Below are 23,105 nucleotides of genomic sequence, written 5' to 3'. Positions count from 1 at the left end.
TCTTATAGATAGCGGGGTCAAGGGATATGGGGAGATGGCAGGAACGGGGTACTGATTGTGTATGATCAGCCATGATCACAGTGAATGGTGGTGCTGGCTAGAAGGGTCGAATGGCCTACTCCTGCACCTACTGTCTATTGTCTATTGTCCCTATCACAATCCCTTCCACGCCTCTGGGACACCTTTTTCTCCATTTGCAATGGACCTGTCCGTTATTTCATCCCCCGTCGGATCCATGCGTGCAATTGCTGTTTCTTTGACTTTATCACGTCCTGCAAGGATCGCAAGATCTTCCATCTGCAGACCCCAGAGCATGGTCTTCGTATTGCATCCCCAGCCCCAGCCGTCGATCTCGGCTGCCCCAGCAACCCAGGGCATTTTGAAAATCCGGACTCCAGCACCATCAACGTGGGTTCCAACAACCATGGACAGCTTCAAAGCGATTGCACAACCACCAACTGCGACTCTAGCCTTGAACTCCAGGCCGGGTCTTCAAATGCTGCGTTTGTGACTCCCGTCTCCCCTTCCCCCACCACCACTCTGCAATCCCCTCTCCCTCAGATCCCATCATCAGCTCCTGGGCCCTCAGAGGCTCCATCTTCCTCTCACCCCAACCCTTCCCTCTCCACTGACACTACCAGCTTCCCTCCCACCTCTGATCCCATCTCTCATCTGTGCCGGGTCTTTACCATTCCCTCCGACCTTCAACTCTCTGAGGCAGAGCGCTCTGTCCTCATTAAGGGCCTCAGCTTTGTCCCCCTTCGCCCACACCTCAGTGAGTTCCGCGTACGCCATGACGCTGAACTCTTCTTCCACCGGCTCTGTCTCCGAGCTTACTTCTTTGACAAGGACTCTCCTACCCCCACCAATGACCCTTTCTCCCGTCTTCAACCCTCCTCCTCTTCATGGACCCCCCGCTCTGGTCCTCTGCCTGCTGTGGATCTCTTTATTGCTAATTGCCAATGGGACATCAACCGTCTTGACTTCACCACACCCTGTTCCAATTCCAACCTCACTCCTTCCGAACGCTCTGCTCTCCGCTCCCTCCGCACCAATCCCAACCTCACTATAAAACCTGCTAATAAGGGGGGAGCTGTTGTTGTCTGGCGTACTGACATCTACCTGGCCAAGGCACAGTGACAACTCTGATACTTCCTCTTATTTACCCCTTGATCATGACCCCACTAAGGAGCACCAGGCCATTGTCTCCTATACCATCACCAACCTTATCAGCTCTGGGGATCTCCCATCTCCTTCCACCAACCTCATAGTTCCCACAGCCCGCACTTCCCGTTTCTACCTCTTACCCAAGATCCACAAACCTGCCAGTCCAGGTAGACCTATTGTCTCAGCTTGCTCCTGCCCCACTGAACTCATTTCTGCATACCTTGACACTGTCTTATCCCCCCTTGTTCAATCTCTTCCCACCTGAGTTCGTGACACTTCTCATGCTTTGAATTTTTTCAATGAATTTAAGTTCCCTGGCCCCCACGGTCTTATTTTCACCATGGGCGTCCAGTCCCTATATACCTCCATCCCCCACCGAGATGGTCTCGAAGCTCTTCACTTTTTTTTGGATTCCAGACCTAACCAATTCCCCTCTACCACCACTCTCCTCCGTCTAGCGGAATTAGTTCTTACTCTCAATAATTTCTCCTTTGGCTCCTCCCACTTCCTCCAGACCAAGGGTGTAGCCATGGACACCCGTATGGGTCCCAGTTATGCCTGCCTTTTTATTGGCTTTGTGGAACAGTCCATGTTCCAAGTCTATACGGGTATCTATCCCCCTCTTTTCCTTTGCTATATCAACGACTGCATTGGCGCTGCCTCCTGCACGCATGCTGAGCTTGTCGACTTCATTAACTTTGCCTCCAACTTTCACCCTGCCCTCAAATTTACCTGGTCCATTTCCAACATCTCCCTCCCCTTTCTTGATCTTTCTGTCTCCATCTCTGGAGATGGCCTATCTACTGATATCTACTATAAGCCTACAGACTCTCACATCTACCTGAACTATTCCTCTTCCCACCCTGTCTCTTGCAAAAATGCTATCCCCCTTCTCACAATTCCTCCGTCTCTGCTGCATCTGCTCTCAGGATGAGGCTTTTCATCCCAGGATAAAGGAGATGTCTTCCTTTTTTAAACAAAGGGGTTTCCCTTCGTCCACCATCAACTCTGCTCTCAAACGCATCTCTCCCATTTTCCGTACATCTGCCCTCACCCCATCCACCCGCTACCCCCCTCGAGATAGGGTTCCCCTTGTCCTTACCTACCACCCACCAGCCTCCAGGTCCAAAGTATAATTCTCTGTAACTTCCGCCACCTCTAACGGGATCCCACTACCAAGCACATTTTTCCCTCCCCACCTCTTTCTGCTTTTTGCAGGGATCGCTCCCTACGCGACTCCCTTGTCCACTCGTCCCCCCCATCCCTTCCCACTGATCTCCCTCCTGACACTTATCCTTGTAAATGAAACAAGTGCTACACCTGCCCTTATACTTCCTTCCCTCACCACCATTCAGGACCCCAGACAGTCCTTCCAGGTGAGGCGACACTTCACCTGTGAGTCGTCTGGTGTGGTATACTGCGTCTGGTGCTCCCGGTGTGACCTTTTATATATTGGTGAGACCCGACGCAGACTGGGAGAGCGTTTCGCTGAACACCTATGCTCGGTCCGCCAGAAAAAGCAGGATCTCCCAGTGGCCACACATTTTAATTCCACGTCCCATTCCCATTCTGATATGTCTATTTATGGCCTCCTCTATTGTCAAAATGAATCCAAACTCAGGTTGGAGGAACAACACCTTATATACCGACTGGGTAGCCTCCAACCTGATGACATAAACATTGACTTCTCTAACTTCCGTTAATGTCCCTCCTCCCCTTCTTACCCCATTCCTGACATAGTTAGTTGTTTGTCTGTTCTCCATCTCCCTCTGGTGTCCCCCCCCTTTCTTTCTCCTGAGGCCTCCCATCCCATGATCCTTTCCCTTCTCCAGCTCTGTATCACTTTTGCCAATCACCTTTCCAGCTCTTAGCTTCATCCCACCCCCTCCAGTCTTCTCCTATCATTTCGCATTTCCCCCTCCCCCCACTACTTTGAAATATCTTACTATCTTTCCTTTGGGTTAGTCCTGACGAAGGGTCTCGGCCCGAAATGTCGACAGCGCTTCTCCCTATAGATGCTGCCTGGCCTGCTGTGTTCCACCAGCATTTGTGTGTGTTGTTGTTTGAATTTCCAGCATCTGCAGATTTCCTCGTGTTTGCACTTGAATATTTCTGTTGGAGCTGCTTGCACGAGTTGCCGCCTTAATGGTGCCTCATGGAAAGAGCTGCCTGGTTTCTGTACTTGTTCCAATTTTTATTTTCTCTCCACTGTCCTGGTCATTATATGCCAGCCATCAGATTACATATTATTTTAAGTAATTACTTCATAGAAACTGCAGTCTGTTGCCCTAACTGAAGACTCCTCAGTGCCTTTCTAGATGGTATACCTGAGAAATAAGTGATAATTGGATCTCTTTTTTGCCTGATGCCTTTGAAAGCATAATCCCTCAATATTGGTGATATTGTCTCATTTGCATAGGGGTTATCTCAGATATTATCTATTGCCTATACATTTTTAATACACATAACTGCTTCCTCAGCCAATAAGGTGGCGTAAAAGTATTGTAACACACACACACACACAAAATGCTGGAGGAACTCAGCAGGCCAGGCATCTGATATTCCGGGCTGAAACCCTTCGGCAGGATTGGCCCAAAATGTCGACTGTACACTTTTCCATTGATGCACGTCTTTTTTATGATTGGAAAATGTTGCTGGCCAGTAAGTATACTGTGCACAGCAATTCCACCTTGCTAGTAAACTTTTGGACTGCAGAGGAGCTCTGCAGATTAGTTGTATTGCGCACACTATTGCCTGCTTCAGACCTCTGTGAGCAACACCATAAGAAGAGGTGCACAAGGAAACAAAAAAGGGGACAATATAGCTCTCCCATCATTCTTACTGGCAAACATCTGCTCACTTGAAAATAAACTTGACTACCTTTGTCTGAGGCTGAACCAGTGGGAGAACAAATATCTACGCACTCATTCTCACAGAATCATAGCTTCATGAATCCATCCCAGAAATGGCCATCCAGCTGGAGGGTTTCAGCATGTTTCAGGATGACAGGAATCCAGTGATCTCAGGCAAGACCCGTGGTGGCAGTATCTGTATTTGCATAAATAAGAATTGGCCTATGGATGCTTTAGCAGTGGCGTCCTATTATTCACCAATGACCCATCCTGACGAAGGGTTTTGGCTCGAAAAAATATCGACTGTACTCTTTTTCCATAGATGCTACCTGGCCTGCTGAGTTCTTGCTGCTTTTTTTTTGTTGTTTGTTGCTTGGATTTCCAGCATCTGCAGAATTTTTCTTGTCTGTCACCAATGATTGAGTTTATTTTTGTGAGTGCAGGCTGTTTTTTATGCCGAGGGAGTTCACTACAGTTGTGTTAGTTGTTGTATATATCCCTTCTCTCTGCTATTGCCGACAAGGCACTGTGTGAGTGTTTCAGTGACTTTCAAACCAAATACCCTGATGGTATCTTCATTATCACAGGCGATTTTACCATGCAAACCTATAGGTAGTCCTGCCTAAATTCCACCAGCATGTTGATTTTGCTACCAGAGGTGAAAATACACTAAACCTGTTTTACACTAACATACCTGATAGTGAGAAGTGACCTGATAGAGGTGTATAAGTTGATGAGAGACATTGATCATGTGGATAGTCAGAGGCTTTTTCCCAGGGCTGAAATGGCTGCCACAAGAGGGCACAGGTTTAAGGTGCTTGGGAGTAGACACAGTGTGGATGTTAGGGGTAAGTTTTTTTACTCAGAGAGTGGTGAGTGTGTGGAATGGCTGCTGGCAACGGTGGTGGAGGCGGATACGATAGGGTATTTTAAGAGACTTTTGGATAGGTACATGGAACTTAGAAAAATAGAACACTGTGGGTAGCCCTAGTAATTTCTAAGGTAGGGATATGTTCGGCACAGCTTTGTGGGCCAAAGGGCCTGTATTGTGCTGTAGGTTTTCTATGTTTCTGTACCAGGTTCCTATAAAGCGGTACCTCGACCCCACAGTGGATTCTCAGATCACTTAACTGTAAGATTTATTCCAGCACACAAACCAGTGATCAAATGGGTCAAACTATTTCTATAGATGAAGAAAACCTAGCCTGAGGGTGCGAAGATGAGAAAATCTGCAGATGCTGGAAATCCAAACAACACACACAAAATACTGAAGGAATTCAGCAGGCCAGGCAGCATCTATGGAAAAAAAGTGCAGTTGACTTTTTGTGTCAAGATCCTTCAGCAGGACTCTGCTGAATCTCTGCACTGCAGGACTGCTTTGATAATATGAGCTGGGGAATGTTCATGGTGGTTGCTACCTAGGGTGACCATGTTAACATTGAGGAATTTGTGGATTCTATGACCAGCTACATAGAGAAGTATACTGAGGATGTTGCTATCATGAAACACATCTGGGTGAGGGCAAATCAGAAGCCATGGCTTACAGCAGAGGACTGTGCCAAGATGAGGGATTGTGATGCTACTTTTAGATTGGGAGATGTGACAGCTCTCAGGGAAGCAAGAACTGTGCTTTCTAGCAAAATGGGAGCATTCTCAGAGAACTTGTAGCCATTTCTACAATGCCAGAGACATGAGGCCCATGTTTTAGGGAATTCAGAGGATTACAGACTACAAGTCCACCCTGTATGTCAGTGACTAGGAGACTGCTCTTCCTGAGAGACTGAATGTCTTCTATGCCCAGTTTGATGTGCAGAATGAAGTACTGGCAAGGGAGGTGCCCCTCCCCCCCGAAATGCAGACACCACATCTGGCTAAAGCTGAGGTGGGGAAGACCCTGGCTAGAGTCAACCCACCGCCAATATTCCAGGTCGGGTTCTGAAAGACTGTGCAACCCAGCTGACGGATATATTCAACATCTCTCTGAAACAATCCATTGTCCCCTTGGTTTTCAAGATGGCAACCATCATTCCAGTGCCAAAGAAGGCAACAGTAACCTGCCTAAATGACTATCATCTGCTGGCATTAACATTAAACATTATGAAATGCTTTGAGCAGCTTGTCATGGAGCACATTAAAACCTTTCTCCTGGCTACACTGGACCCTCTCTAGTTCGCTTATCGCTCTAATCGATCCAATAATGATGCAATAGCCTCTGCTCTCCTCTCTGTCCTGTCTCACCTGGAAAATGGTGTCTCATATGCCAGACTTCTGATTTCAGTTCAGTGTTCAACACCATCATACTCCAGAAACTGAGGGTGAAACTTTCCTTGCTGGATCTCAACACCTTCCTCTGCAATTGGATCCTGGACTTCTTAACTGTAAGGCCACAGTCAGTCCATATGGATAGCAAAATCTCCCTTCCCATTATGCTAAGCATTGGCGCTCTCCAAGGTTGAGTGCGCTGCCCACTGCTGTTCATGCTGCTGACACATGACTGTGTTGCAGGATCCAGTTCAAACCGTGTAATCAAGTTTGCGGATGACACAACAGCGGTTGGCCTTATCATGAACGATGACAAGAAGGAATATAGAGAGCAGGTGAAGTGGTTGGTGGATTAGTTTGAGAAGAACAGCCTAAGCCTGAATGTGGAGAAGCCACAGGGTATCACTGTGGACTTTGGGAAGGTGCAGACAAAGCACCCCCTTCTGTAAATATGTGACTTCTCCGTAGAGAGAATTAAGTGAACCAAGTTCCTGGGAGTTCACATCATGGACAACCACACCTGGTCCCTTAATATCATCTCCCTGAACAAGAAGGCACGATAGCACCTCCACTTCATAAGAAGATTGAAGCAAACAAGGCTCCAACCTTCTTCCTCCATCTTACTTGAGTTTTACAGAAGCACCGTTGAAAGCACCCTGACAAGTTGCATCTCCTTCTGGTATGGGAGCAGTTGGAATATTGGACCAGAAGTCCCTGCAAAGAATTGTGAGAAGAGCTGAAAAGATCACAGCATTCCTATCATCCAAGAGGGACATTTATTAGGAGTACTGCATATGCAGGGTCCTTACTTAGTATTTTTAAGAATCCCACCCATCCACCCAGCATCCTCTTTGACTTACTACTATCAAGCAGGAGACTGATGCATAAAAACAAGAATGGTCAGGATGCGAACAGTTTTTTTTCCCTAAGCTATTGGGCTTCTGAACACCTGGCTGCTTCATATTCAACATCTCACTAGTTAATCTGTTCTGTACCTTACAATATTTAATATTAATACACTTTAGTTCATTATTTATGTATGATTCACCTGTAAGTTTTATCCTTACCTTCTTAGGTTATTGTGTGTTATGTGCTTTACAAACTGGTTCGTAGAAATTAGATGTTTCTATATACATTATATGGTTATATATGTTATACCCATACATGTGGTTCAATGACAGTAACTTCATTTGATGATTTGACTTGATTATTGCTACTGCAAGACAGACTGAGTATATTAGGCAGTTGTCTTGCTTGCACAGGGAATATTGTTAAATCACCAACAGGCCTGTGTTCTATGTGCCTTTTATATTTTTTATGGACTCCTTTCCAAAGTTTCATGTATAATAATGGAGGTTTGTATCAATGTGGTCCCTTCAGCCTGAAACGTCAGATGAATGAGAATGTGGCTGGATACTGCAGCTTTGTGATGAAGCATTCAGTCACCATCAACCACTGTGCCTTTGAACTTCCTGATGAGATTATTTGGTAATCTACTGTACTTAACAAGGCAAAGATGATGTTTTGGTTGAGATTCTGAATGGCAGTCAACTGTTTTTAATTAAAGCTTCCAATGTGATGAGAGAGCCAACAGATTCCATTGAACTCTGGCAGATTTTCTTCTGAGCTGTTTCTGCCACCAATAATCGCCTCGTTACTGTTTGTTCCTCTTATGAATTGCTTAGTTGACTTGTATGCTGTGTGAGTGCTCTGATGCATCCTGTAATTGTTGATTGTCGAGAGGTATCTCCTCCTCTAAGGACCTTTGGTGGTGGTCTTGCTACTGAGAAGGACTTAGAAAATTTGGACAAATGTTAGATAGCAGTGAGAGGATGGGCATTTGCCGAGATATACTGATTGAGGTCTGCACTTTATTCTGCACTCTGTTATTGTTTTACCTTAATGCATCATGTAATCATTTGATCTGTAAGAACAATATGCTGCATCTAATGACATGTGACAATAATAAAACAAATCCAATTCCTAATAGCAATGTCCCCCACTTATTTGTGGGAAAGATAGACATGGGGATGATAATTAGACTCGTTGTTGCAGGAGTAAATGGAAGATCTAAACAGTTGCATTGTAAGAGATGGGAATAGTGAGATGTGCACTTTCCAAATCTAACAATGTAATTGAATTTCTTGTGGCACTGGATTCTGAGCCCCAATGTTTATGTTTCTGCTGTTAAGGTCTGAGATTTTCAATCAGATTCTTCTGAATATGTTGTTGTGCATTCCTTTGTTAAGTTTAGCGTAAAAACCATTGTTGTGCCTGTCTGTAGCTAGGAGCAACTCTAGGGTGTCATCTGAAAATCTGACCATGGCCTTGTCATTCATTCTGCAATATATTAATACATGAAATTGGAAGAAATATTTAAATTGGAATTGAATGAATGCAACTTCTATTTAACAGCTGTGTTCATACTTTTAATAGTAGCCTGGGAATCCTAGTGTTAATTGCATAGTTAGATTGGATTACATCCTGCTGCGAGTCTGAACACTGATCAGCCCATAAATCTTATTTTAATAAGATCCATCAATTAACAGCTTCCAGGACTTTTTCTTGTTTCTGACATCCAGCAGCACTATCTGCTATGGTGTGCCAAGCATCAACTATACAGTGTTTCCCATTGAATATAGTCTCAGTATTTGAGAGAGATCAATGTAATTGTGAAACTTGCATTTGTTAAACAGATTCAATAGTGATGAGGATAGCTAAAACAAACTGTGCTTGTATTTTGCTGTTTATTCTGAGCCATTTAGAAGACCAATGAAGTAAGAGATGCAAAGTCAATTACTGTTACATAACACACAAGGGATAAAACTTTTATACACTGTTAGACTGATATTTGTTGCACAGTTTCTGCACATGATAAACTATTTACAAAAGTTTAAAAGAACAAAATGGCAACATGGCAATGAATCAATTAAATCAGTTCTGTGCTTGTTCTAGCTTATGAGAAATAGTGATTTTATTATTCAGTTTTTTTTCTTTTTTAAATACACTTTATATAACCGTGTTGTTAAAATCTTGATTGACATTAAACATGGGGCAAGTTGACTGCAGTGCTTTTGATCGTGTTCATTTTCTGTTTGAAATGTAATTCACTGAAGCAATATCAAAATGGCAGGTGCTATTTGGATAGGGCACAGAAAAAATTATCTGCAGGATCAAGCTGCAAGCCTATGATTTATTCAGGGAATCGAGTTACTGTTCCCTTTGGAATAAAGCCTATTACAATATTCTCAAATCCACCTAAATTACTGTAAGATGGATAGAAATAACAGAAAAATCTCCAGTGTTAATTTAGAGCATTTTCATTTAAATTCGTGTTTAGAACAGCTGCACAGAAGAACTATGTTGAATCCTCATCTTAATCCCCATCATAGAACTATTGCAAAGGGAGATGCTTCCTTATTGTCTATTTTCTGTCCTATTGTCCTTTTAGTGAGATTACTGTATTGAAAATATTGTAGACTCATCACATACTTAAAACCTTACAGTATGTTTCTTCCATATCAATTTACTCTCCACTTTTTCATTAGCATTGCTGTCACTCTGTACTGGACAAAGACATTTCAGAAGTCACTCTGCAGTACTTTGATGCCCATTACCAGTGGGAACTTTGACAACACTCTGACAAGAGAAAGGAAGTCTGGTGCCATTTTCATTGTATGTCCACACTTACATTACAGCTATATCTACATCTACACAGAGATTAGAAGAGGAGAAATAGAATAATTGCACATTATCGTTCTTATTCTAATATTTAAGTAATTTGAATTGGGCCACAATTTAAAGGTCTGCACCTGAACTATAGAGCAGTTGTGTTTCCTACACTACTGTATAGAGCTGAATCATGGACCACCAACAGTAGGCACCTGAAATCCCTAGAACAATGCCACTAAAGATCCTCACACAAGATTCTGAGGATCACTAACACCAGCGTACTGAAGGAGGCCAAAATGAACAGTGTCTCTATTATGATAAAGCAGCACCAACTCTGATGGATAGGTTATATCATTTGAATGCCTAACTCACATCTTGCCAAACAGATCCTTTACTTCCATTTGAGGGAAGGTCAATGAATCCTTGGTGGAAAAAGGAAATGATTCAAAGATAACATCAAAAACAGCTTGAAGAAATTTGACATTACAATAGGTAATAGATGCAGGAGTAGGCCCTTCGGCCCTTCGAGCCAGCACTGCCATTCAGTGTGATCATGGCTGATCAGTACAATCAGTACTCTGTTCCTGCCTTTTGCCCATATCCCTTGACTCTGCTATCTTTAAAAGGTCTATCTAACTCTTTCTTGAAAGCATCCAGAGAATTGACCTCCACTGCCTTCTGAGGCAGAGCATTTCATAGATTCACAACTCTCTGGGTGAAAAAGTTTTTCCTCAACTCTGCTCTAAATGGCCTACCCCTTATTCTTAAACTGTGGTTCTGGACTCCCTCAACATTGGGAACATGTTTCCTGTCTCTAGCATGTCCAATCCCTTAATAACATCTAAAGACCCGAAAGACATTGCACTCAATAGATACGGCTAGAAGAAATCTGTTCAAGATGGAGCTGCAGAGAGTGATCTCTGCTGTTTTACAGAGAACAAGCACCAGCTGCTAAAGGAGTGATTGCATGGGGATTGCTGACCATGAAATGCGAAACTCAAGTGAAGATCTTAAGCCCTATCCCATTTAGATAGCTACAAGAACCTTTGTAAAGCTTGGTTATACTGTAACTACCCAATCTTTAAAGACTTCCCAAACACTTCCTTCTTTATCCTCCATGGCGAGTTTAGCTGCCAGCACCCACTATTTGAATAGGGTGTCCCTCGTCCCTACCAAATAGAAGATACTTCCAGCTAACATAGATTATTTTAAACCCAGTTCATTTATTTTCAGTGCTACACATTTACATCCAAATAACATTCTCAAAACCCATTTTAAACTCTCGGAGGTTTTCTATCCTATAAAAGTCTTGCGCAATCCAAACAATTTCTAAAATACAAAGGATTTCCAAAACACAGGAACAATTCCTATCAGCTAAAAGACATACCCAAAAACCACAGACGAATTAGTGGTCCGTTGCAGAAATTGAAGGCAGGAAAATGTATTCTTATTCACCCCATGTTTCCGTCATTCATCTTGATGTTGCTGGACCATTCCTAAGAAGCCTGGACTTCTGTCTTCATTTAAGCTGTTTCTCTGCCACGTGATATGTTTTCAGATACTTTTGAACAGAAATGGTCTAAAAGCTTCTGGGTACGCACAGTAAATGATGTGAAGCTAGTAACAGATTAGCTAATATGCTAAATAATATCAATCTGGTCTGCAGGCTTCCTTGAACTAAACAGGTTAGCCAGCGTTGTCTAGTTTGAAACAAGCTAAATTATATAATCCATTGTCATACAATGCACCTCTTGAGCAATAAACTGAGGTGCTGTGGGCCTGCAACTTTACTCTGTAGAAAGCACCTGTTTGCAAAGCTGTCCTCTTAACTTAAGACTGATTACTGCTTGCCATTCACATTAAGAACTGAAGAGTGGCTCCATTTACAACAAAGAATATTGGTTGGAAGTTTAGCTTACTCAGAAACAATACTTTGACCTTGGCTGAAAAGAGGAGGACCCCACGCAGAGCAGTGAATATCTATCACAAGACTGAACAAACACTAACCACAGCCACCACTTACTCTTGCTGACATTGTGTCAGAACATGTGGAAGCCTGGATTGGCCTTTACAGCATTTGAGGACCCCTTATCAGAACATTATACTTGATTTCAGTGATCCCACAACACTACTGTACCGTTATGTCCTATGTCCTTATTTTATTCCAGGAAAGGCCAATTTTAGGGACAAAAAAGCAGAATAAATAAAAAGAAATCTAGAATTTGCAGGTCTGTTTACTTCATTGGTTGGTTCTCTAAACCCATCAAGCTATTTAATGTTGGGATTATACTTACATATTTACTCAAAGATTTGCATAGAGCAAAATCTCTAGACAATATTGCTGCTAGAAATATTAAAATTTGATATGCGTTCCTTGTTATTTTTACATTTTAGCAAGGAGGTAAATTTTTCACATCTTTTAAGATGCAATTAGATGAGCTAGCTATTGCAACAGGCTTCTATTGGATTAAGGTTGCAAGGAAATGTCTCAAAGGTCTTCTCTTCATAAGTTATGTTCATTTTTGTCCTTTTCACTTTTAACCACCTACAGCTATCACTATCCTTTTTTTCTGTTTATGTGTCCAAACAGTAAATGTTTACTCTGTTCTGCTCTGTTCATTCTCTCTTTGGCCAAGGGTAAGAGTGACCTCCTATAGCAGAGCAGTTGTCTTAATTTATTACTAAAAGTGCTCCTCTGTTCGGCCAAGGTGGCATGCTGAGGTTGAGAAACATTATCCAGAATTGACAGGATTTACCGTAGGGTCTTTTGTTCTACCACAGCCTCCAGTGTGTCCAGTTTGACTCATATAACAGAGCCAGCCTTTCCAATCTGTTTATTGAACCTGTTGACATCACCTGTGTTGATGCCATTGTCCCAGTACTACACCACATAGAAGATTGTACTTGTGACAACAGACTGGTAAAACATGTGAAGGAGAGGCCTGCACACTCCAAAGGACCTCAGTCTCCTTGGGAAGTAAAGGCGACTCTGGCCCTTTTTGAATTCAGTCTTTGTGTTGGTGCTCCACTCAAGTCTGTCAACCAAATGCACCTCCAGGTACTATTGATCCTCACCATATCCACATCCTCACCATCAGTAGTAAAGGGAGCAGTGCAGGCTTAGTCTATCACCATCTCCTTTGTCTTACTGATGTTGCACTCCTTAAGTTTTCAGACCATAAATTAGCAACAAATTTCCCACTCTATTTCATGCACAGACCTATAGCTTCTATTTTTTATTTGACAAAGCTCCAAGAAAAAGCCTGTCACAGTAAATTGTTTGAAATGTATCTAGTTTCTCTTCAAATTGCTGCATTTAAGTTTTTCATTGTACTTGTGCACAGTAAAGTTTACTATCAAAATGCATGTAGGTCACCATATACAAATCTGAGATTCATTTCCTTGTGGGCATCCTCAATAAATCCATAATAGAATACTAACCATAATAGAACCAATGAAAAACTGCACCAACTTGGGCATCACCCAGTATGTAAAAGACAGCAAACTAGGCAAATATTAAAAGATAGAAAGAAATAAAGCCACATGTACTGCTTAGGGAGGGTTGACAAAAGGTTCAACTTTAGTCTCATCCAAACATAAAACCTCCTTCCATATCTTTACAGTATTTACTAAGTGATGCTTTGGGAAGCCTTGAGGGGAAGGAGATGTTTTTTTTTAAAGTAGCATGTGTGGCATAAATCTAGTACTGTGCATCAACTAGGTAACACCATCCCACTGAAAAGTATGATGAGGTAGCATCATGCTGCGGGGATGCTTTTGAGTGCCAGGGACTGGAAATGTGGTCAGGAATGATGGGAAGATGAATGTTACTAAATACAGAGAGATCCTGGATCAAAACCTGCGAACCTCTACCAAAAAGCTTAAACTGGTGAGGAAGTTTGTCTTTCAGCAGGGCAACAATGCAAAACTTGCTGCCAGAACAACCATGGAGTGGCTTCAAATGAAGAAAATTAATGCCCTTGAGAGCCCCGACCTTAACCCAATCAAACATTTCTGACAAGACCTCAAGATTGCTGTCCATTGCCATTTCTCCACTAACCTGGCACAGCTTGAGAAGTTTTGCAAGGAGGAATGGGCTCCATCACGTTGTGCCAAGCTAATAGAGCATTATCCAAAATGAGTATTGGCTCTTATAGCTGCGAGAGGTGTTTCAACTAAGTACTGAGCAAAGTGGGGGGGAGGGAGTGGTGAATATATTTGAATTGTTGACATTTCAGTTTTTGACTTTTAAGTTTTCATGCTCAACTGTAAAAAAAGGAGCACATGATTCACAAATAAAAAATCTCAGTTAAATTGATCAAATCCCTGGTTGCTATACACATTTATGTGAACTAATGGTTCATTGCCATTCACTGAAGGTTATTGAAGGCAACTAGATAAACATTCAGTTGGTCAGGCAACATTTTAAAAAGGGAAATGGAGTTCATGTTTCATGTTGAAGGCCTTTCATTGTCGCTTTGAAGCTATGATTACAATCAGAGTGCTTTCTTTATGTTTGAAATGGTTTCCATGGATCTCCTGCAGTAGTTTTGTGTTGCAGGTTCCTACCCTTCTGCTCATGGGTCTTAGCCAGGCTGTTTTTGGAATGGATATAAGTTTGAAAAGGATTATTTAAGTGAGGCCTAATAGCTTAAATTTGCAGGCCTTGACATACATAGCCTTTCACATGTGTTCAGAAGTCTTCCAACATTATTTGCCCTTGCACCTTTCATGTGATCACTGGGGCCTTAAAATGGGTGATAAAATGCAACTGTTATTTTGTGATGTACAATATCTAGAGTACAAATTTAATACGAATTAGTCGCCAATGATAAGAGTGTCTTGCATTTCTCATTCTTCATTCTTTTTCTCTCAGGTTGGAACACTACGATTTTGTGGTACCACTGAATTTGCCAGTGGCCAGTGGGCAGGGATTGAGCTGGATGAACCCGAAGGGAAGAACGATGGAAGTATCTGTGGCATTCAGTACTTCAGCTGCCCAGTGAAATATGGTATTATCATCCCTTGTTTATGTACTTAAAATGATTTTGAGCAGTAATTTTCTGCTGAGCTTTCAACTGTATTCACTAATTGTTATCTTCCTGACTCTATTAATGGCAGATCTGAAATGGCAATGCATTGAGTTTCATAGAGAAGGATAAGCAATGCGATTGGTCAGTTAGCCTAACATCAGCTGCATGAATATTTTTAAGGGTATAATTCAAGATAGAATCATTAAGCATTTAGAAATGGAAAATGGTAAGCATTTGGTTATTATGGATAGTGCTTAGCAATTTGACAGCTTGTCATTCAGGGAAGAAAATCATTTGTGTATACTGAAGAATTATTGGCAGCTCTCTGTAATTTGGGTGAAGAATACACAGTGAATAATCTTATTTAGCTACTAATGTTTAACCCTGCTGCATTTGGTGTACTGGACTGCTTGGATAAAGAAGGTTGCAAAAGGTTTCTTTTGCCGGTCATTGATTTCATTCAGAACTAAAATTGATAGATTTTTGGATATTGGAGCAACTATGGGTTATAATGATAGTGCAGGAAAATAGTTCAAGTTCAAATTCAAATTCAGGTTTAATATCATTCAACCATATGTGAAACCAATGAATACAGTCAAACAAAACAGCATTACTCCAGGGCCAAGGTGCAAAACACAGTCATACTTAGCTCAAGGTACATATAGCACATAATAAGATAGCAAGTAAACATACAGTCACACACACAAAAAAATGTTTTCATGTTTTTCCTTGTGGAACTTTTGTGAAGAAAATCCTCCCCTAGAAAATAGAAGATGGAACTTCTATCATTAGTTCTTTGCAGCAGTGTTTATCCTGAAATATTTTGTTCAGAAGGTGTTTAACAGTTTATTGTTTTCTTTAAGGAATTTTTGCACCACTCTCCAAGGTTAGCAAAGTATCCACAGAAAAAAAGAGACTAACCAGAACTTCATCACATAAAACATCAGCTCCTCTTCGATCTCAGAAAATAGACTTGTCACGTGTCACATCTAAGGTGAACACAGGTAGGCAAAAATTTGCTTTGACTAATTACATTACAAATTACATTTATTATTCTAAGAATTTGTTGTTTGTCTTCAGTTTGATGAAGATTATAATTTTTTTGTGATCCTTTAATTTATTAGATTGTTGTAATCTGCTAGTCAGCCAAGATTGAATTAGTTTTTATGTCTTGTTTTTTCACCTATTCAAAATAAAATTTCTATAGTTAAAACAGATTTTAGTATCTGTCAGCTATCAAAAGGGAGAGGAATGCTTATGGTGATAAGAGAGGAGTGCTTCCAAAGAATCAGTATAACAAAAATTACTAGTGGTATTTTCAGTGCCTGTAAAAAGTATCCTCACCCCTTGTAAGTTTTCATGTTTTATTGTTTTACAACATTGAATCACAGTGGATTCAATTTGGCTGTTTTGACACTGATCAATAGAAAAAGACTCATTCATGTCAAAGTGAAAACAGATCTCTACAAAGTGATCTAATTTACTTACAAATATAAAACACAAAATAACTACGTAAGTATTCACCTCCTTTAATATGACACACCAAATCATCATTGGTTTTAGAAGCCACATAATTGGTTAAATAGGGATCCGTTTGACCAGCATGTGGTCAAGGTGTTTCAATTGATGGTAGTAAAATACACCTGAATCTGGAAGATCCAACTGCTGGAGAGTCGGTATCCTGGTAAAAACTCCACCATGAAAGAATATGGCACAGCTGTAAATCTGTCTAGAGAATGCAAGTACAATTGTTGCCTGGGTATATCACCAGTCGCAGTTTTATGGGAGAGTGGCAAAGAGAAAGCCACTGTTGGAAAAAAACACACGTGAAATCTTGGCTAGAGTTTGCCCAAAGGCTTGTGGCAGACTCTGAAGTCAGCTGGAAGAAGGTTCTAGGTTCTGATGAAATCTAAATTGAGCTTTTTGGCCATCAGACTAAACGCTATGTTTGGCCAAACATAAGCCAAGCACCACACATCATGAAAAACACACCATCCCTACTGTGAAATATGGTGGTAGCTGCTTCGTGCTGTGTGGGGATGCTTTACTTCCTCAGGCCCTGAAAGACCTGTGGAGGTAGAGGGTAAAATGAATGCAACAAAATACAGGGAAATCTTGGAGGAAAACCTGATGCAGTCTGCTAGAGAACTGAGACTTGGGAGAAGGTTTGTTTTCCAGTAAGACAATGACTCCAAGCTTAAAGCCAAAGCTACACTGGAATGACTTCAACACAACAAAGTTAATGTCCTGAAGAGGCCAAATCAGAGTCCAGACCTCAATCAAATAGAGAATTTGTGGCTGGACTTGAAAGGGGATGTTCACTTATGATCCCCATGCAAACTGACAGAGCTTGAGCAATTTCATAAAGAAGAATGGAGAAAAATTGCAGTGTCTAGATGTGCAAAGCTGACAGAGATACATCCACACAGACTCAAGGCTGTAATTGCTACCAATGGTATATCTACTAAATACTGACTTGAAAGAGGTGAGTAATTATGCCATCAATTATTCTGTGTTTAATAATTGTAATAATTTTAAACCAATTTGTAGAAATCACTTTGAGACGAAAGAGTCTTTTTCTGTTGATCAGTGTCAAAAAAGCCAAATTAAATCCACTGTGATTCAGTGTTGTAAAACAATAAAATATGAAGCTTCCAAGGGGAGGGAATGATTACTTTTTATAGTCACTGTATTATAAATACAGTACAGAAAATGCAGTAACCTCTCTGCAGGTTTGACAGCATCTGGGAATTGAGAGATATACATCTGCTGAAGGGTCCTGGACCTGAAATGTTGACTATTTGTCTTTCCCTTTCACTGTCTGATCTGGTGTGTGTTTCCAGCTTATTCTGTTCTTGTTTCAGATTTTGAGTGGAAATTCTCCACTATGCTTCTATAGAAGTTTGATGACGTGCTGAATCTGTGCAAACTTCTTAGAAAGTAGAATTGCTGTCAAGCTGATGGTTGCAATCTCCTAATGAGGACTGGCTCATGAACCTCCAATTCCCTCCTCCTGCAATCAATAATCAACTCATTGGTTTACTGACGTTCAGTGAAAGGTCATTGATGTGGCACCATTCAACCACATTTTAAATCTCCCTTGCATATGCTGATTTAAGAAAAGAATTTGAGATCTTAGGAACTAGAAGGCAGAAGGTACAGATGTTGTTGGTGGAGTGCTTAAAATCAGATTTTAAAGTTGCCTATATTAACATCATCATAGAGAATTACAGAGATTTGGAGGTGGAAATCCCAGATGAAATTGAGCACAATGAGACATAAAATCGATGCTTATTTGTCAGAGGTACAATTTCTGGCTTGTGGTATGGTTGGTGTATTTCCTGCTGACATTTTGGATGCATTGCTGATAGTTTAGAGATTGAAAAGCAGCTACATTTGGGCAGAGTAGCATAGTGGTAAAGTTACCGCACATTAACTCAGACACATGTTTGAATCATACTGTGGTAGCAATGGAATGTAAATTCAAGATTTAAATGAAGAATTTGGAATTTAAATGAAAACCTAAGACTTTGAGATTGTCATTAGTAGCCATCTAGTTCATTGATGCCCTGAAGGGAAGGAATTCTGCCATCCTTACCCTGTCTGCCCAAGCATGACTCCAGACCTACCAATGTGGTTCATGTTGAACTGCCTCCTCAGCTCAGTAACAGTTAGCGGTGAACAAGTACTACTGTGTCCAGTGAGTTCCAGATTCTATCAACTGAACCAAGTACATGAATATCAAGAGTATTATCTCTACTTTTACTGTTTCTGTTCATAAAACTGTTAAAAACAATATCTTATTATTGTGTTTCAACAACGATACCTCCAAAATTGCAGGCTGAGATTTTTATTTAGAAATATGTATTTGAAATACTCAAATGGTGTAACTTGTATGGGGACTGTTTATTGTGCTACTGCTTGACATTTATTCAATGCATGTTATTTGCAAAAAAACTAGTTTATGTACTACTGGTAAGTGATTACTGGGCACAGACAGGAAATGATTCAAGGATGTGCTCAAAACCATCTTCTAGAAATATCACTGTCTCCTGTCTTCAGAGAATCTCTGGCCCATGACCACTCAGAGGGGTACTTTGGGATGGTACTGAGAACATCAGTGGCAAGATTTGGAAGCACACTAGACTGTGCATATGCAGTGGAATGACCCTTTCACTTACCCTGCCAAATGGCCCCCAACAAATCCCTTTGTGGAAGTGTTGGTTGTTCCCTCATAGGCTTTATTAGACAACTCAGAAAAACAATCTGGAAATAAGTCATCCTTGATCGTGAGGAATTGTTTAAGAAGAAGACCTACCAGTTTGGGATCTGTTACCTATTCTCTGGAATCCAACCTCAATTTCTTATTAATTAATTGAAGGAATTGTTTGCAATTCTCTCTACCTGGAAAAATTATTTAAACTAAGTGCAAAACTAAAGCAACAATACCAAATGTTAAAAAAATGATTTCAACATAAGCTGTTTGATCTTTGATGTTCCTCTGAAGAAATGATAAAAATAAATAAGGAAAATTTTGTTATTGTTATTTTATTGGTGAATAAATTAACAATGATATGTTTGTTGTAAGAAAACAGTAAAAACATGAGAGGGGAGAGAACATGATGGCTGTCATGAATAATTTGTGAGCGTAATTCTACTGGGACAATTAAATAAACTGCTATGGATAAATAATTCTTGGATAACTGTCAGACCTTCAAATGTTGTATGTATTTCACATGCATTGTGAAAGGAATTATTAGCATAGGTAAAAAGTTAGTTTGATAGTCTCATCTGATTTATCAAAGGCAAATTTCTGTACACTTAAGTTATTTGAGTACTAGTTATTTAATGTCTCAGTTTCTCCAGCTGTTTAATTATCTTATGTAAATTTTTATTTCTGAACTTTATTAAGTAAATCAAGAAGCAGTTGAAAATGTACTCATTGGTTCTCTTGTTTAATGGCACTCATACATAATAAATATCAACACAGTAATAAAATTATTGCTATAAATTTTAGTTTTAAGCCATTTGGACTAAATGTCAAACTGGAATTGGAAATTCTGGAAGCCTGGAGGGTGTCTAATATTGTGCCTTTATTTTAGGAGCACTGCAATGAGAAGTCAGGGGACTAGCAGGCTGGTGACCTAACATCTGTGATGGGAAAGTTACAGGAGGGATTCTTTGAGACAGGATCTATCTGCTCTTGGAAAGCCAAGGACTGATTACGGATAGTCAGCATGACTTTATACATGGGAAATCATGAAATGGGAAATTTTGGTTGAAATTTTTGAAGAAGGTTGATGAAGGCAAAGAAGTCTACATGGACTTTGGCAAGGCCTTTAATAAGGCCTTTAATATAGTAGGCTGATCCAGAATGTTTGATTACATGGGCTCCAGGATGAGCTTGCCAATTGGCTTCATGGAAGGAATGAGATTGGCTGTAGATGATTATTTTTCATACTGCTGCGACCAGTAGTGGGCCACAAGGATTGGTGCTCAGTCCCCTCTTGTTTGTCATCTTGTATGTCTCATATGGAGCCAGTGATCATTAATGGAGAATGTGTGGAGCAGGTTAAGACCTACAAGTATCTGGGAGTGCAGTTAGATGAGAAGCTAGACTGGACTGCCAGCACAGATGCCCTGTGCAGGAAAGTACAGAGTCGACTGTACTTCCTCAGAAGGCTGACGTCATTCAATGTTTGTAGTGAGATGCTGAAGATGTTCTATCGGTCAGTTGTGGAGAGTGCCCTCTTCTTTGTGGTGGCATGCTGGGGAGGCAGCATTAAGAAGAGGGATGCCTCACGTCTTAATAAGCTTGTAAGGAAGGCGGGCACTGTTGTGGGCACAGAACTGGAGAGTATGACATCGGTGGCAGAGCGGAGGGCGCTGAGTAGGCTACGGTCAATCATGGAAAACCCTGAACATCCTCTGCACAGCACCATCCAGAGACAGAGAAGCAGCTTCAGCGGCAGGTTGCTGTCAATGCAATGCTCCTCAGATGGGATGAAGAGATCATTACTCCCCAACGCCATTTGGCTCTACAATTCAACCACCAGGGGCAAGACATGTTAACGTGCTGGGGTTAGGACTGAGCTTAAGTTACCACTCAATGCACTTTAGTAAACTATTTAAGAACTTTTTAAAAGCTATTTATTAATGCTTTTTGGGAGGGTGATTTTAGATGCATATCATATTTATACGCTACAACCACTGCTCCAACTTCATACCACCTCCAACCAAAACACATATAAGGATTTCAGTAAGGCATTTAATAAGATTCCCCAGACAAGGCTCATTCAGAAAGTAAGGAAGCATGAGATCTAAGAAGACCTTGCTTTGTGGATCCAGAATTGGCTTGCCCACAGAAGACAAAGGTTAGTTGTAGATGATTTGTATTTTGCATGGAGGATGGTGACCAGTGGTATTCTGCAGGGATCTGTTCTGGGACCCCTCCTCTTTGTGATTTTTATAAATGACCTGGATGAAGTAGAAGGGTGGGTTAGTAAGTTTGCTGATGACACAGAAGTTGGGGATATTTGTGGATAGTCTGGAAGGTTGTCAGAGATTACAGTGGGGCATTGATAGGATGCAGAACTGAAGTGGCAGATGGAGTTCAACCCAGATAAGTGTGAAGTGGTTCATTTTGGTTGGTCAAATCTGAAGACAGAATATAATACTAATGGTAAGATGGTAAGACTCTTGGCAGTGTGGAGGATCAGAGAGATCTTGGGATCCGTGTCCATAGGACACTCAAAGCTGTTGTGCAGGTTGACAGAGTTGTTAAGAAGGCGTTTGATGTGTTGGCATTCATCAACCGTGGGATTGAGTTCAACTGCTGAGAGATAATGTTACAGCTATCTGACCTTGATCAGACCCCACTTGGAGTATCATGTTCATTTCTGGTCACATCACTACAGGAAGATGTGGATACAGTAGAAAGAATGCAGGAGAAATGTATAAGGATGTTGCCTGGATTAGAGAATGTGCCTTATGAAAATAAAATAAGTAAACTTGGCCTTTTCTCTTTGGAGTGACGGAGGATGAGAGGTGACCTGATAGAGGTGTATAAGATGATGAGAGACACTGATCTTGTGGATAGCCAGAGGCTGAAATAGTTAGCATGAGGGGGCATAGTTTTACAGTGTTTGAAAGTAGGTCCAGGGAGGATGTCAGGGGTAAGTATTTCACACAGAGAATGGCGGGTGTGTGGACAGCACTGCTGGCGATAGTGGTGGAGGCGGATACAGTAGGGTCTTTTAAGAGAACTTGGGTAGGTACAGGGAGCTTAGAAAAATAGAGAGCTATGCGGTAGGGAAATTCTAGGCAGTTTCTAGAGTAGGTTACATGGTCGGCACAACTTTGTGGGCTGAAGGGTCTGTAATGCGCTGTAGATTTTTATGTCCTATGGTCTTCCTAGGGCAGGTGCAGGGCTCCACCTACTGGAAGGTGAGGTTAAAACAGTCATAAAATGCTGGAGGAACTCCGGAGGTCAGACGGCATCTAGGGAAATGAATAAACAGTCGATGTTTCTGGCCAAGATCTGATAAAGGATATTGGTTGAAAACATTGCTGCTGTCTGATCTGCTGAGTTCTTACAGCAGTTTGTGTGTATTGCTCTGTATTTCCAGCAACTTCAGCATCTCTTGTGTTTAAGGTTAAAACAGTATTCAGATCCTCTAGGATGACCAACTTTACTAAGCTGGACTTGTCAAATTTTTATATGTTTCTGCCAAATTTAAAGAAAGTGATAGGTCCTTAAACTGAATTGGTGATTCTTATGATAAAGCAGAAGTGGACAAAAATAAATCTCAGTTGGAGGATTGAATCAGTTGCTGATGAATTCATAGGTTTTGGTTCATTATGCTATTTTTCACATAGTGTGGAGAATAGCAATGAGCATCTGGCAATTTTTAAAGTCAAGATTTATGTCCAAAGCAAAGAACTGTTACTAGCAATTAGACAGAAAATGATTTTTTTCTATTGACCAGAGTGCCAAAGTTGACTAAGTATTTGTGTAGCTTAAACTTAGTGTTATCATGAATCCAAAGGAATACTTACAATGCCCTCTTCTGGAGTACAGATTGCTGTAAACGTGAGCTTCAGATGAATGTTTTTGGTT

At 41.1% G+C, this 23,105-nt stretch overlaps 1 protein-coding gene across 7 annotated transcripts in view; it reads left to right on the top strand.

Annotated features, from left to right (window-relative positions):
* LOC132402718 (CAP-Gly domain-containing linker protein 4-like) overlaps positions 1-23,105 on the top strand; it is a 332,263-nt gene that overhangs the window by 142,755 nt on the left and 166,403 nt on the right. For all 7 annotated transcript variants that reach the window (XM_059985680.1, XM_059985681.1, XM_059985679.1 and 4 more), the window contains exons 8-9: positions 14,830-14,965; positions 15,850-15,990. In XM_059985680.1, the coding sequence (XP_059841663.1) occupies positions 14,830-14,965; positions 15,850-15,990 (277 nt within the window). The remainder of the gene's footprint in view (positions 1-14,829; positions 14,966-15,849; positions 15,991-23,105) is intronic.

Source organism: Hypanus sabinus, chromosome 12 (genome assembly GCF_030144855.1).
Source record: "Hypanus sabinus isolate sHypSab1 chromosome 12, sHypSab1.hap1, whole genome shotgun sequence".
Lineage (NCBI taxonomy): Eukaryota > Metazoa > Chordata > Chondrichthyes > Myliobatiformes > Dasyatidae > Hypanus > Hypanus sabinus.
The sequence above is the reverse complement of the archived record's forward strand: the minus strand, read 5'-3'. Positions and strand labels throughout refer to the sequence as shown.